Source organism: Siniperca chuatsi, linkage group LG6, assembly GCF_020085105.1.
Source record: "Siniperca chuatsi isolate FFG_IHB_CAS linkage group LG6, ASM2008510v1, whole genome shotgun sequence".
NCBI classification, from domain to species: Eukaryota; Metazoa; Chordata; class Actinopteri; order Centrarchiformes; family Sinipercidae; genus Siniperca; species Siniperca chuatsi.
Window position 1 is genome coordinate 18,231,623 of NC_058047.1, and position 15,377 is coordinate 18,246,999.

The 15,377-nt window shown below is 40.8% G+C and overlaps 1 protein-coding gene across 4 annotated transcripts in view; it reads left to right on the plus strand.

The window, feature by feature from the left end:
* The first annotated feature begins 286 nt into the window (after positions 1-286).
* The window catches only part of tle2b (TLE family member 2, transcriptional corepressor b), an 83,083-nt gene continuing 67,992 nt past the window's right edge, over positions 287-15,377 (plus strand). For 2 of the 4 annotated variants that reach the window (XM_044198386.1, XM_044198385.1), the window contains exon 1: positions 5,803-6,746. In XM_044198386.1, the coding sequence (XP_044054321.1) occupies positions 6,723-6,746 (24 nt within the window). In that variant the 5' untranslated portion in view covers positions 5,803-6,722. Of the gene's footprint in view, positions 336-5,802; positions 6,747-15,377 lie in introns of those variants that run through there. The other 2 variants (XM_044198383.1, XM_044198384.1) reach the window with 2 other exon arrangements.

A 15,377-nucleotide genomic window follows, 5' to 3' on the forward strand; every position in this document is an offset into this window, starting at 1 on the left:
ATTTAAAAGACAGTAAACTCATGAAGATCAGTTGGGGTTATAATGTTATGTGACCCGACTGCTGACATAAATGAGTGCTGTTATTCTGCTGGACATGTTCACTACTGTTTTTAGCTGTTATGTATTAATGTGTTAGTAGTCAGCTAATGTCATCTGGTACTGCTAATTAGGGCTTCGAGAGCTGAGATCATAGTGTCTTTACTGTACCTGTGCTAGCAGCCGATTGTGTCCCTCTGTGTTTTACATGCTGACCATCACTTTGAAGGCGCTGTCTCTCCTCTGTGGATCCCCTCAGCCTGTATCCCTGAATTTCCTCATGTATTACCAAGGCAGAGGTCAGTAAAATGCACTCTTTTTAATGCATTCAAAATTTACAGAGAAACTGCAGTTTATTTGCAAATTTTCTGCATCTCTTGGGAAAATTAAAACTGGCAAATAAATATTTTTCAGTTGTTTTTCAACAGTGTGTCTTTTTGATTATTTGGAAAACATTTGTGATAAAAGGAAGGGGCTGAAGGCAAACTTACCCGGACTATGTGTGTTACTGTATTGTTGTTGGAAGCCCTGTATTTTCCAAGTTTTCGCGATACTGTTTCCAACCCAAAATTCAGATGTATAATGTATGCCTTAAACTTTACAGCTGAAATCTGTGTCCTTCTGCACCGTCAAACTATACCAATAATAACGAAGCATCCAGTGTTGTGCATGGAGAGATTTCACCTTGGCTGTTGGTATGAAAATAAAACATAATTGATGGACCAGGTAATGTGACTGTGGACACATTACCTGAAGTGATGAAGTTAGTTGGCATTCACATTGTCAACTTGGGCAGGTGTGACCTGACAAACCTGCTCACCACATAATGTGTTGCTGTGGAAACATGCTATAGATCAAGGCAGTATTATGAAATGCTAGTGGTAAAAACAACTGCAAGCTTTGAACCTATGTAACTTCTTGACTGTGTTGATGTCTGTGTCTGTCTGTGGGTTTGTATGCCGCCCATCTGTCTCTCTGAAACCCAGTGTGATGAGTCGGGGGAATAATTACCTGCATAATCCATTCTAGTCAATTAGATAATGCTGATTAGTACAATGGGCTACATGGGGAATGGTGGGGTTGGTGGTGGGGGCACCATTGACTGTAGGTGTGTCTGTGTTTGTGTAAAAGAGAGATTGTGAATGAAAGCAGATGGGAAGAAGAGCAGGAAAGAGGAAGAGAGAGAGACAAAGTGAAAAGTATGTACAGAGTTTCTTTTAGTGTCCAAAATAGAACGGATTAATCCTCTGAGAAGCACAAATTTCAGCACTAAATTTCATGGCAATCTACCCACTGGACTGTAATGGTTCTTTTGAGCAAGTGAAGTGGAAGTTAGCACTGTTGCCTCATAGCATGAAGGTCCTTGGTTTGAATCAGCCTGTGCCTTTCTTTGTGAAGTTAGCATGTTCACTCTTTGTCTGTGAGGATATCCTTCCACAGTCTGATGACATTCAGGTCCGGTAACTCTAAACTGCTTGTACTGTAGGTGTGAATGTGCTCTGGTGGCCTGTTCAGGGTCTACCTCTATCAGTGTGTTCTGGGCTGGGCTCCAGCCCTGTGCGACCCTTAACAGGATAAATGGTTTGGATGTGAATAATTTGGATTGATCAATGTTTACAAGTGGAAATTTTAGGGACATGGTGGTACTATTTTTGCACAATTTTTGGCAGCTGTTGGCTTCTGACTCCACACATGATTTCCACTATGTCTCAAACTTTTTTGAGTTTGAGACAGTCCTGTTGATGCTGCAAAGCTCAAGTTATGGAGGATTCGCGGAGGGAGACGACAGAGGTTCAAACACTGAAAATAATGCTGGCCAATGAGAGCTCCTGTTGCTGTCCTGTGGGTTGATTATGTATTTATTTTTAAGTGTGGCACATTGGCTGCATCTCTTTCACAGCTGTCTTTAAAGGCACACTAAGTAACTTTTGCTAAACAGCAACCGCTGTGGCCACTCGTGCTAATTATAGGATAATGGTACATTGAATTTTCCTTTTGTTGTCAGTCATCCTAAGGTGACATGAATAATAGCGAGTGGAATGGGATCACAAACAAGAACATGTCTCCTGGCGAGACACATTGTGTTTACGCCTTGTTTTACTTTGGTGATGAAGTCATTGAAATGTTTATCCGTCATGTACTATAATGTAGTGTGACAGCAGCACAAGTAGAGAAGAGTCTTGAAGTGAATGAACTGACTGAGTAACATGTTTTACACAGCAATATATTTTAAAAGTTAGCTAACATTAGCCATCACAAGCTATAGGTCATGCCAGACCCAATAAGGCTGTAGTGGGAAACCTCTGAGTATATTTAATTGAACAAGGTTATGTTTTATTACTTGAAATATCATGAATTTGATTCTTCATTTGTAAGAGAATGAATGCGCCTCTAGGTATTTTAAAAGTAGTAGTCTTCTTGCTTTAAATTAAACAGAAGCATCTTTAAGTTACAGAACATATGATCCGTAAGGCCAGTAACATTGTGGGGGTGGAGCTGGACTCTCTGGCGGTGGTGTCAGAGAGGAGGATGCTGGCCAAACTACACGCCATCTTGGACAGTGTCTCCCACCCGCTCCATGACGTGCTGGCTAAACAAAGGAGCACCTTCAGCGGAAGACTCATCCCACCAAAGAGCACCACAGAGCGCCACAGGAAGTCATTCCTGCCTGTGGCCATCAAACTATTTAACTCCTCCCTCTAAGGATTAGTCTGTTTGACCCTAGGTCACTAAACTGGACATTGAGCATTACATCTTAATAATAATTGTGCAATATTCTGTTTACTACTCAAGTGCAATATTAGTTTTCCCTTGTTAGTTTTTCTTATTACTGTTACGGATATACCTCAATTACTCTCGACAGTACATGCACCTCCGCTTTTACTATTATTTATTACACAATTAGTGACATTGTATTTATACTGTACTTCACCATCTACCAGTAAACCCACTTGGTACTCGACACTTAGTTTATCTTATACTTATACCAACATGTTACTTAATTTATTTCTGACCTGTTTATAGTGTATAATATCGTTTTCTCCTGTGTGCACTGACGTAAAGAAGAGCTACTGGAACAAAGAGTTTCCCTACGGGGATCAATAAAGTATTTCTGATTCTGATTCTGATTCTGATATGAAATAAAGTTTAAAAACAGTAAACAAATGAACTGTGAGATGGAATAGGATATAATACATGTAATAAAAAAGTAAAATGTAGCCATTTTGCAAATCAGTTAAAAAAATCCATTAATTTGTTCATTAGTTGAAGTCAGAATGATGAAATAGATCTATTAATTGACAAATACCATGATAATTGTATTACCTGTTTCATTTTTACTCATCATTTGATATTAATCACCTTACAATTTTTTTTAATCCATTACTTAATTAATAGATTAGAATAAACCACTGAAAAAATCAACACTTATTAAACATCCATGCGCCCCCATCCCACGAATGTGTAGTTTTATGGAAATAGCCTCAACCTGCTTAGTATCAGTGATTTTATGCTGTTAATACAAGGCCTTCATCACTGTTATCGCAATCTCAAGATGATACAGTACTATATAAATAATTTTTTTCTCTAAATGTCCACTACATGTCCAAGACCTGCCCCTCTTATGTGCATACCAGATGAGCCAGAATTACTCATCCACACTCCTCTAATACCCAGACAAATGTTTACATACATAGTTTCTTACTCAGAATAGCACAATCGTTACTTACCATCAGATCAGATATTGGGATAAAAATGCTAAAATAAGTCACAGTGCAAATTCAAAAAAAGTTTGTAGAGTTTTAGTTGGTTAACATAAGCCAGCATTAAGTTTCCCCAAAAGGATCTATAGTGTTTGGTAATAGACTGCAATGGATAATAGGATGTCTGTATGTGACCTTAATTGAGGCTTTGGGGCTGCCCTCTGGCTAACCTGCTTGTTATCAAATGCAGTTTCAGTCTTACTGGAAACCCTCCACGGATGCCAAGGCCGACTGTGTCCGATTTTACAGTGTCGGATTAATGGCTGTTTGATCAAGTTCAAAGGCAGGGCTGCCCTGGATAAACTCATTATAAACAGCGCCAAAAGACGGCTGGGCCAGACTGTTGTACTGTACATGGAAAGGCTTTAAATACCAGGTCTTAGTTGGTCCAGGTCCATTCTGGGCAGTCCTGTAAATAACATGTGCATCAGAGCCAGCAGTCAAAAGTAGGCAGGCAGACATTTTTATCTTGCTGTAGCGAGGATATTTGTGGGGTGTTACAGTGGTAATCCTCAAGATACTCGACTTATTGATTTTGATGACATCTTTGGTGGTAAGTGGATGTTGCTGTGGTGTTTCTGCACTACAGTTTTGCCAGATATCACTACACAATGTTTGGCCCCTACTTTAATGTCAAACCCTTGGAATTTCTATTGTAGGTACCACACATTGCCCAGTTCTACTGTCTATTCTAAACAAACCATTGTTGCTGCTAAGAGACAAGTAAAATGAATCACTTCCTGTGTGTCAAGTGGTTTTTCCCCAAAAGACCACCTACAGACACCTTTTAAATATACACTTCTGTGTGTGTGTGCACAGGTTTGTTTTTCTGGCACATGTGACATTTGACCTGTAGCTACATGTGCATACTTAGTATGTAATAGTATGTGTAATGTGCCTTGTCATGATGCCTCTTTAGGTATGGGAAATCAAGCAGCATGCATGGTAACTACTTGATTATAATCAGATTAAGGCAATAGTCTGATTATTGAAACTGACATTACTGGTTTATATGAGCCAAATTAAGGTCAACATCTGAAGGAGCATTACCTGATTAACAAACCTAGGCTACTAATTAATGTTTCTAATAATTGTGCCATGTGTGTATCTGATTTGTTTCAGTGTTTTCAGTGTGTGCATACGCCAGATAGCTCACACAATGAACTGGATGCATTGTGGTGTTTTTATACACCAACAGCTACATGGTGTGGTTTAGAATTTTATTTAAGTAAAATAATAAGTGAGAAAACCCATGCAAACAAAACCCAAACACAATTATGTGCCTCCATTTGCTTTCTCCTATTTTGTGGTGCTGATGTGTCATGTAGACCTCTGGACATCAACTGGCTTAACTGGGAATGATGTTACTTTTCTGTTGCTCTTTGGATGAAGTTTCACTGTTTTGGAGGAGTTAAGAGTTGACGTATGAGGTTTGACATGGTGATGCATTTACACTTGACAAACATCTGGATGCAATGCGTCTCAGACAACTTCCTGAGGAGGTTTGAGCAATCGGATTAGTAGCATTCGTCAGTGCATCCCTAAGTGTGTTTACACCTGGATTTATATGCGATTAAGCATGATTGGATAGGTATCCAATCATCCAAGATGCATTTTAATGCAATGTGTAAACTGGGTAATAAACTTATCACTCTGAGTATCTATTATGTGTGTATGTGCAACTGTGTGCGTGTGTGTATGTGTTTGTGCTGCGTAACAAGTGTGTCCACATAGCTGTCATGAATTTGTGTTTGAGTGTCAGAGCGTTTGTGTGTGTGAATCTCGATTCATATCAGTTTGAGCCTAAGTCTTTCTGCATGACTGATTGCTTTGTCTGTCTGACCACAACTGAAAAGGGATCCATCTCTCTCTTTGCCTCTCTCTCCTCCCTCAGCCTCTCTCTCCCCCTCTCTCTGTGAGACTGGTTGTCTCTATCTACTCAGTTCCACCTTAAGAGGAGCTTTAGCAGCCTGTCGTGTTTGTGTTGAAGCCAACAGGCACAATATATTACAGTCTAGGGCTTGCTGCTGAAAAGCCCGCTGGATCCTCCACTGACCTGCTGTTCTTTCCTGCTTTCCTCTTGCGTTTTTTCCACATTTAGATTAAAAACAAAGCTCTCACTCTCTCTCTCTCTCTCTCTCTCTCTCACTCCCTTCTCCCCTCCCTCCTCCTTCTTCTTCTTCTCCCTTCTTCTCCTTCTTCTTTTCTGCTGCAGCAGTCAAGGCAGAGGCTTCAGTGTGTCAGAGAGAGGGTGAAGAGGAGGAAAAAGCAGAGAAGAAGACTATTTGGACGGTGCTGAGTGTGTGTTTATGTTTGTGTGTTTCGCCATTGGACGGCCGGGTGAAGGGACACGAGGAGCAGAGTAGGAGGAGGAAGAGGAGAAGAAGAAGAAGAGGGGAGCCTGCCTGGATGAAATTCTCTGTGTCATGTCACTACATGTGGACCTTGACTGATCACAGGTTGAGGAAAAGGGAGACAGACACTGAGAAGAAGACGAGGAGGTGGAGAGAGAGAGGAGGAGAAACTGAGACTTTGGTTTCACTGGGAAAAGAAGAAGGAGGAGGTAAAGTCTGGTGCTCCGTTTTATCATGACATTGTTGGATAAACAAACCGACGGACTGAGCGCTCTTCAGTTGTGTGTCAACAGGAATTCGCCTTAGAAGACAGAGAGAGGGAGAGCTAGGAAGAAAAGAAGGAGAGAGACTCTGGAAGAGTACAGACTGCTGTGTTCAACCCAGCTAAGGAGCAGGCACTGGACTTACTCAGTGTGTGTGTGAGTCTGTGCGGGTTTGTGTGTGTGTGTGTGTGTGTGTGTGTGTGTGTGTGTGTTGTGTGGCCGTGTAACCGGTGGAGGGCAGAGGAGTGGAGGGCCAGGGGACTAACCTGGCCATCAAACGGACTGGCAGCCTCTCCTCTCCTGGGATCATGTACCCTCAGGGCAGGCATCCGGTAAATACCTCCTTATGTCTCTTTCTTCTGTCTGTCTGACTCTTTTTCTATAGGTCTCTCTATCTCTCTCCATGTCTGTCTCTCAATTCCAATCTCTGTCGCTTTTTATGTCTCAGATTCACCTTGTCATTTCTATATCTCCCTCTGTCCTCTTTTTGCTCTCTGCCTTTTCATCCCTTTCTGCTCTTATCTTGTGTCTTTCCTCCCTTTACTTCCTCTTGGTCTCTCCTTATGTCTCTCTGATTCTTGGTCTATGCTCAGGTCTTTCCTTGTTTTTGTCTTTCTGTCCTTCTGTCTGTCTTTTTCAGCCTGTCTCTGTTGTCCCTCTCTCTTGTTTAGTTATACGGACTGTACTGTAACATGAGGAGTGGGGGGTTGGGGTTGGGCTAAGAGATTCCTTGTTATGTACACACACACACACACACCCACACATATATACACCACCTCCCTCTGTCAGCTGCAATCAGGTGCCTTTGAGATCTTGTTGATGGTTAGCTGTGTAGGTGGCATATAACTGAATCTGCACTTCTTGTTTGTGTACATTTGTGCTGTATATGTATGTGTCCATTAGTGTTTAGTTGTCTCTAGGTGTGTCTATGTGTAAAACTGTGTGCATGGTGGCATGTGTGTGAGAAGACCTCTGTATTAATATGTGTGTAAATTTGTCAGTACAACTGTCAGCTGTCTATTTGTTCATTTCTGTGGTCATTTCTGTTGCTAAGCAAACACTTGCATACACACACAGACCGTTTAACAGATTCCACTTAATTAATTTCCATTATTACTAAGAAAGGTCATGAGTGCACAAGTACTTCCCCTTTAATACCTCCTTAAATTCCCTTCCCTCCTTCAGATTCACTCTTCATCTCAGTGAGAATTTGCTGTTAATTTACCTGGCCAGGTAAAATAAAGCACAGTAAAAAGCACAGAAGGATGAATGACAGCTTAGGCTCACTCTGGCTTAGGCCATTGGTTTCACAGAGGCCCTGGTCAGGTTGCTATAATCAGATTTGGTTGTCAGTCTCTTTGTATCTGCTACAAATGGGTCAGTGGCCACTTTGCCTTGCAGCCAGCAAGCCAGCCAGCTAACCACTCAGTCAGCCAGCAAGCCAGCCAGCTAGCTATCACACAGAATTATGAATGACATTTTCACAAGAGGAAGGCATGAGGAATCAATTATATGTACAGAGAGAATGCTAATAAGCCAGCCGCTGGAATAGAAGGGGGAGAGAGAGACGCTGAGGGAAACAAGAGAGAAATGAAAAACAAAGGGAGAAAGTGAAAGATGTAAGAGCCAAGAAAGGAAAAAAAGAGAGAGAAAGAATTCTTTAAAAAGGCACGGCCGGGGGTGGAAAGAGAAATGAAAATGAATGAGAGATGCAAAGGAAGAATAGAGTGTGAACATTCCTCTGTTCTCTCCTTTTAGAGGCGAATCAGAGAGCTTCCTGCTGCGATGTTCTGCGTTTGTGATAAAGTTCAATCCCAGATTGAGCCAACTCCAACCGATCGATAGCCTCTATCTCTCTCCTTCTGTCTCTCTTCTGTTTGTCTCCCTCTCCATCTTTTTTCTCTCTCCTTCTTCCTCTGCAGCCCTCCTTTGCCAGTGGAACTTTATTTCTGGTGTTGCTATGAAATGTGATCTGTGTCAAGGTGTGAGGGTGCAAAGAACAGTTGTGTGTGTGTTTGTGGTTACAGACTGTGTGTGTACGTGTGTCTGCATGTACATTTACATACACATGCGTATGTGTGTGTTTGTCCTCATAAATTCAGAACAGGGTTACTTGTAAAATATGCAGTTCATCCAGTTTTTTCAGCTTATCTGCTTTTCTAAGCACAGCTGGAATATAACCCCTGTCAAAACTCTCCTTGCTTTTGCATTCGAGGAAGATGCAGTATTTCAAAAATCATAGTTAGCTGCTAGAAAGCACTGCATTAAAGAGATGATGTATGTTGCCAGAAAATGAAATCAGAAGCCTCTTCTTGCAGCTGCATTACCACAAGATGATAACGGAACTTTGACAAAAAAGCAGGAGTGATGAATTGTTCACTGTTATAGATTGTTAATTTGAAGCAAACTCAAGAGTTTCTTCATGTTTATTTTCATACTGTAATCAAGTTGACTGGCTACTTTCAAATGTAAGAAAATAAGCCTAAAAATATCAATCATTTGTGTGGAAATGGTCTGCAGTAAAGTAAAATATATGTGATTTGTAGTAAGTCTCTTAAGTTTTGATGGTACTGTGGCTACATTCACACTACTGTGTTTTTGTTTTAAAACTTTTGCTACGTTTACACCTAGCACTACTGCTGCATTTTCGAGCTTGAAAACGGATATGTTTGGAAACGCAGCTGGCCCTTTTTTCGTTTGAAAACTCCGGGGTTGCGTTCTAATTTGGATGTGCAAAAACGGAGGCTTTTGGAAGCGACGACGCACACACCCACATTCGTTTCTTGATTGGGTCTTGTGAGTCACTACGTGTCTTTCCCTGATTTGTCACGCCCCTATCACATGTTCCTGTTCCGGGAAAAAACAAAGACATCAGCCTCGACCACCAGTTGCTCATTCAACATGGATAACAAATTACAGGCGTTGCTGACCTTGTTATCTATGCCTCGTCATCGGACCAAGCAAAGAAATCTCTGATCTTACTTTTCGCCATTGCTGTTCTTTGTTCTCAGTATTTACTACAACTGAGCATTCACCAGCAGAGTAGACTATCTACTTCCTGTTTACACTGGCCTGCGCATGCCCACTGTATATGAATAGTCACGTGATGTGCATTTTCAGGCGTGTTAGTATGGACAGCGGTTACTTCTAAAACGGGGCTGAAATGCTCATCTAGATGGAGATCGTTTGGATGTAGCCTGTGTAAATACACAACTACACACCTGTTACTTAGGTGACTTCCCAGTAAACAGGCTTGACTCTGTTCTCTCAGCAGGCTTGATGTACCCTTGCTGGTGTCAGTCAAACATCATGGTCTACTTCCTGTCAACGACAGACAGCCCTCAGAGGACAGAGCTGCCTTGAATGCCGTTCTTTTCAACCCCTCTGTGTCTCTTTGGAAACGATAAGGAAGGTGTCTTCAGTATAAATAGATAAAATGTGCATCCAAGGCTCGAACAGTGTTGTTTTTTTTATCAGAGAAGAAGTCAGACTTTGTTCTCCTCACTCTCTGGCAGGAAAAGGTTAAAAACCGAGGGCTGATTTGCCAGGCGAGCGGCGCTGTAATTGGTTCCACTGGATTTTTGTGGCAAGTGTTATCAGAGCAGTGTGAATGTGTGTGTGTGCATATGTGTGAGGTGTGTTAATGTGTGTTTTTTGTTTAACGTGTGTTTTTGCTGTATGTGTGATTTATTTTTATGTGTCCGTGTCTCTTTAGTGCTTTGTGAGTATATACATTTTTGTATTAACAGTGTGTGTTGCCCTGTTTGTTGACTTAGATGTGTTTAAATGTATGCAGGTGTGTACATCTCCTGTGTGAGGTTCAGTTTTGTTTTATGTGTGCATTTGAGTTTTAAGTGTCCTTGTGTGTAAGTATATGTATGTCTTGATGTGTGTGTACCATGTACGTGTTTGTATTTGTCCTTGTGTTCCTGTAAAAGCGCTTGTGTGTGTGTGTGTGTGCGTTCAGCCGTTAAAGTGTGTGTGAATCTGGGAGAAGGGGAAAGGAGAGCAGTGGTGGTTTGTGTTTGTGTTTGTGTGTGTGTGTGTGTGTGTGTGTGTGTGTGTGTGCACTGTGTGCCAACAACAATAACAATAAATAATGTTCCAGTCCGACCTCGACTGTTGCAGTGAATGTACAAGCCCTTGATTGGCTGCCACACCCCAGAGAGAGAGAGAGAGAGAGAGAGAGAGAGAGAGAGAGAGAGAGAGAGAGAGAGAGAGGATTTACTGTGTGTTTTCATGGTTAAGAAACATGTCTATAACTGCTGCAAACAGGAATGATCAGATCTAAGACTCACACTCATACATTCGTATTTTACATCATTTTACACATATATTCATGTAAGTGTTAACACCCTTACAAACAAACACACCTCCTCTCAAACATACAGGTTTCTGTTGTATTCTTGGCACGTTTACTTAAAACTCCAGAATCTAGACAAGTTTGGCCATTGTGTGAGTATACACTTAAAGCTGTCGCTGTGTGTGTGTGTGTATGCATGTATACTATAAAATTTCCCCCAGCCCTAGGAGTTGTGGTGGCTGCAGTCTACAGAATGAAGATCAGACAGAGTTTATTCTGCAAGCGTACGACAAAGAGAGACAGAGAGAGTGTGAAAGAGAGGGAAAGTTGGACTTGGCTCCAGTGTAGTTGCTGAAGGTGTGGACTGTTGTCTCTCAATTGCAGAGCTATATGACACTGTGGATACATAATCAAATCTGCTCTGATCAATAATTATTACATCATGCATGAACATCTTTCAGGCACTTTCTGCTTTGGAAATGTATGTCATGACAATAAAGCATCTGTTGAATTATTATTAGTGTGTGTGTGTGTGTGTGTGTGTGTGTGTGTGTGTGTGTGTGGGGACAAAGAAAAAAGAGAAGAAGAAATGAGAACACAAGTGTGCCAGTGTGTGTGGTACAATCTAAGCAACTGCTGGAAAATCATTGCAATCAAAATATAATCATCTGTGTGTGTGTGTGTGTGTGTGTGTGTGTGTGTGTGTTAGAGGGCTTTCTTCTCCTTTGGCCATGAGTAGGGTAACACTTTATTTTTACAGCCAAGTAAAGAAACTAATGCCAAATATGTGGCCACAGAAATCACATATGCTCCATTAATGAGGGCAGAGCCACTATAAGAGTGTTTGTGTGTGTCTTAAAGTTGGATTTCGATGTGTGTGTATATGTGCATGAGATGGAAATTGTGAGTTAATTTTGTAGTTGCAGAACATGTTTAACTACTTATTAGTGAGTGCTGAATTGTGTAAGCACTTGATAATGTGTGTGTATATATAGAGATTTCTTTCTCACACGCTGGACCTTTTTTTTTTTTTTTTTGGCAGCTAGCTGTGTCAGGCAGTTTGTTTTTCCCCAACATTTGTGGCTGTAATGAAAGCCATGTACGGTAAACAGCACAGCGGATTTCTGTCACCTCCCACAGATGACATTCTCCCCTGCTTTCCTTTGTCCTCATCTTGTTTACATTTAATTTCATTCAGCATTTCAAAGGCAACCCCGTAAAATGGCAAAAAGTCAAGTTACAACAATACAGCTGCAGTGAGACTACTCACAGAACAAGCAGAAAGTTGCACAAGCACCCAACAACTTCTAGTCACACATCAGCAGCCATCCAGATGTCTGCTCTCTGATTTAAAAAAAAACAAAACAAAAATTTTCTATCCTCAAATCCTGTGTTCTGTGTTCATTTCTTTGTCATTAAAAGAAATGATCAGAGCAAGGCTTGGATGGAGTCCAGAGACTCTTTAGGCTGCCAATCTTTCCCTGATTTGTAATCCACTGCTGGCTTAGTGGCTGACTGGTGAGCTGCAGCATTAACTGACTAGCTCTCTGAATGACTGACTGGCTGACTTGCTGACTGGTCAAGTAGTGGACTGACTGGCTTGCTGATTGACTGACTGAATGTCTGCCTTTTGTTTTACAGGCTGGTTTGCTAGCTGGATGACTGAGTGTTGGCTTGTTAATTGACTGTCACACTGGATGACTGACTAGCTAGCTGGCAGAATGAGTGAGCGTTAAAGATTCACTGGTTCTCAGCACAAGAAGAGGGCCACTAACTCTAAATGAGCTTCTGTTGTTGGGAAGCTGGCTGTGTGGCTCTGTCTAAGTTATCAAAACCTTTGAGTGGTCTGCAGACAAAACTGAGAAAGAGGAAAATGAGAGGACGTCATAAAAAGATGGCAGATATGTAAGTTACATTCCCGTGCTTCCCTGCAGCTTGTCTTCAATATTTCATCCACACACAGTCCAAACCAATTAGTTGTTGCTTATGCTCATTGCTGCTCACTTCAGCAGACACACACACACACACATACATACATACATACATACATACACACACACACACACACACACACACACACACACACACACATACATACATACACACACACACACACACACACACACACACACACACACACACACACACACACACACACACACACGTACACAAGGGGCACTGACACTCCTCTGTCACACTTGGCATTTCTCATCTATTCATGTGCCTTTTTCCTAAATATTTCACCAGCCAATTATTATTTCATGCACTATCTGAATGTGTCTCTGCATGTCTCAGAGACACACAGGCAAAAGGAAGAACAAAGGGTCTAAGGAGGAGAAGTAAAGAACGAAGGGAGCGAAAAGGGAGGGAGGAATGAGATGCAGCAGCAAGAGAAAGGGCACAAGAATGAGAAAATGTTTTGTTTGTGGGTGTTTTGTTCGAATGAATGCATCCATGCATAGGCATGCCTGCTTATACCGTGTGAATGCTCATGTGTTGGTGGAAAGTGTGCCAGGGGCTAAACAGATAGACGGAGAAGACAAGCAGACAGATAGAATCATTTCTTTCCCAATCACTCCCAGACCTGCATCTGTTTCACAGTTGCTGTCTCTCTCATTCAGCTGCTGCCAGTGGTGGAAAAACAGGCAGCTGCTTGAACAGAAGACTTCCATGTGACGGCAAGACAGACAGGCAGAGAGACTGACAGAGAGACCGATAGAACCAGACTGATCTAATATTCAGACAGAATGGGGGAATATAACTGAAGTGGGACTGAAAATAAGTAATGTAAGTCACTGGATGAAGTCAAATGGCAAGATTGTTGCAACATCACTTGGAGGTGCTAATTGTGGTGAGGAGGTGACTTCTCAAGGTTAAATTATTCAACTTGTGTAAGAAATTTCGGATGAGCAAGTTAGTTTCAAGCAGGATGCTGTCTGAGCACTAAAACTCTCCAACTTCTAATATCAATACCAGTGTTTGTAACTAGATCCCAATGGATAAATCTTATATTAGCTTATCACAAATATATTGGTATTAGCTTATACAGTTATATCAGTAGGCAATTTATTAGGTACACCTAGCTATAATAGGTTTAAAATAATGCAGTCTAATACAACAGTCCTGCAATAAATCCTACCCTCATGAAAGTTATAATGTTAAATTTTTTAGTTTTAGAGAGGTACTTTTTAAACTGTATGATAATTTTAAAGGATGTAGTTTGTGGTGCCGTTGAACTGTATTGCATTATCCAGGGGTGTTTGTTAGTCAACCTACACTCATGGATATAAATGAGGTGGACAAAATAATAGAAACACCTGTCAAGTCAAGTCAAGTCAAGTCAAGAAACACCTGTTAGTATAACAATAGCACCACAAAATGCAGCCTCCATAATGACCATACAGTTGATTTAACATCTCTAAAACAGTTTCACCAAAAAAACGTCATGAAGGTAGGATTATCGCAGGACTGTTGTATTAGACTGTGTTAATTTTAGCTAGGTGAACCCAATAAACTGCAACTGAGTGTATGTTGGCTGATAATTTCTGCACTGTCATTTCTGACAGTACAGAAATGTACTTTTAAATTACCATCAAAAATATATTTGATGGTAATTTAGAAACAGTCTTATAACATAGTGTGCACCACAGAGCTCTGACAAGTTTACTTTTCACTTATAAAATGTCCCACTCAGTACATATCTTGGTCACAATTCTTTAATAGCCAAATTTAAGGGATCCTCATCAAAAATGTCTATTTATGTTAAGTGTTTATGTTGAAAAATGAATATCAGCCAATATATCGTTTTCTGATTTTTTTTTTTTTTTTTTAAACTCTCAAATGTCAATATCTTTATTGGCTTCAAAAATCCAGTATCAGTTGGGTTCTGTTTGAGACCAGTAACACTGACTAGTCACAGGGTGGGTTTCCATCCGCCTGTGGAAATTGACAATACTCATAAAAAAACAGTGGAAACACCAAAAATTTGAAAAACTCTCGAAATATTGCCAAAAAAAAATTACGCTTGGCTGAGGTGAAAAAGTTGGTTTATCAATAAAAGCGAAATGCGACACAGTGCAATGGAAACAGACTTATTGAATAAATCATCACATGAAGCATGTGACACAAACATCCACTGAAGCTTCTGCTCCACTGAGGAGATGAAAAATAGCGGCAGATGAGAACCCCAGATCTGTGTGGAGTGATGAAGAGACTGTAATCTTCCTCAAATTAATACATGAAATAAACATAAATAAATGCCATATTTCCATCATGTTTTCTACATCGTTTTTCACTTTGAGGTTTAACTGCCGCTCATTTAATTACATCATCTTGTTGCACCCTCTTCTTCTGCAGTGCTTTAATAGCACCGACTGGAGGATTAGCCCCACCAGCTGTTTATCTCCACAAACCAACTCCTAATATTCGCATTATGGTAGTGGATGGAAACAGGCATTCATTTGCATATCTCTCTGGTAGATTTTCTTGAAATTCAGTTAAAATTTGCGCTACATGACAGTTTGTAAAAGCCACACAAGATTCAGGTGATGACAATGGCAGATTTTTTTGGCCATCTGATATCTAGTGTCATTGTATCCTTTTATCATATCAATGTGCTTGCATGTTATCACATCACTTATACTGCTAGTTTATCAAGTCG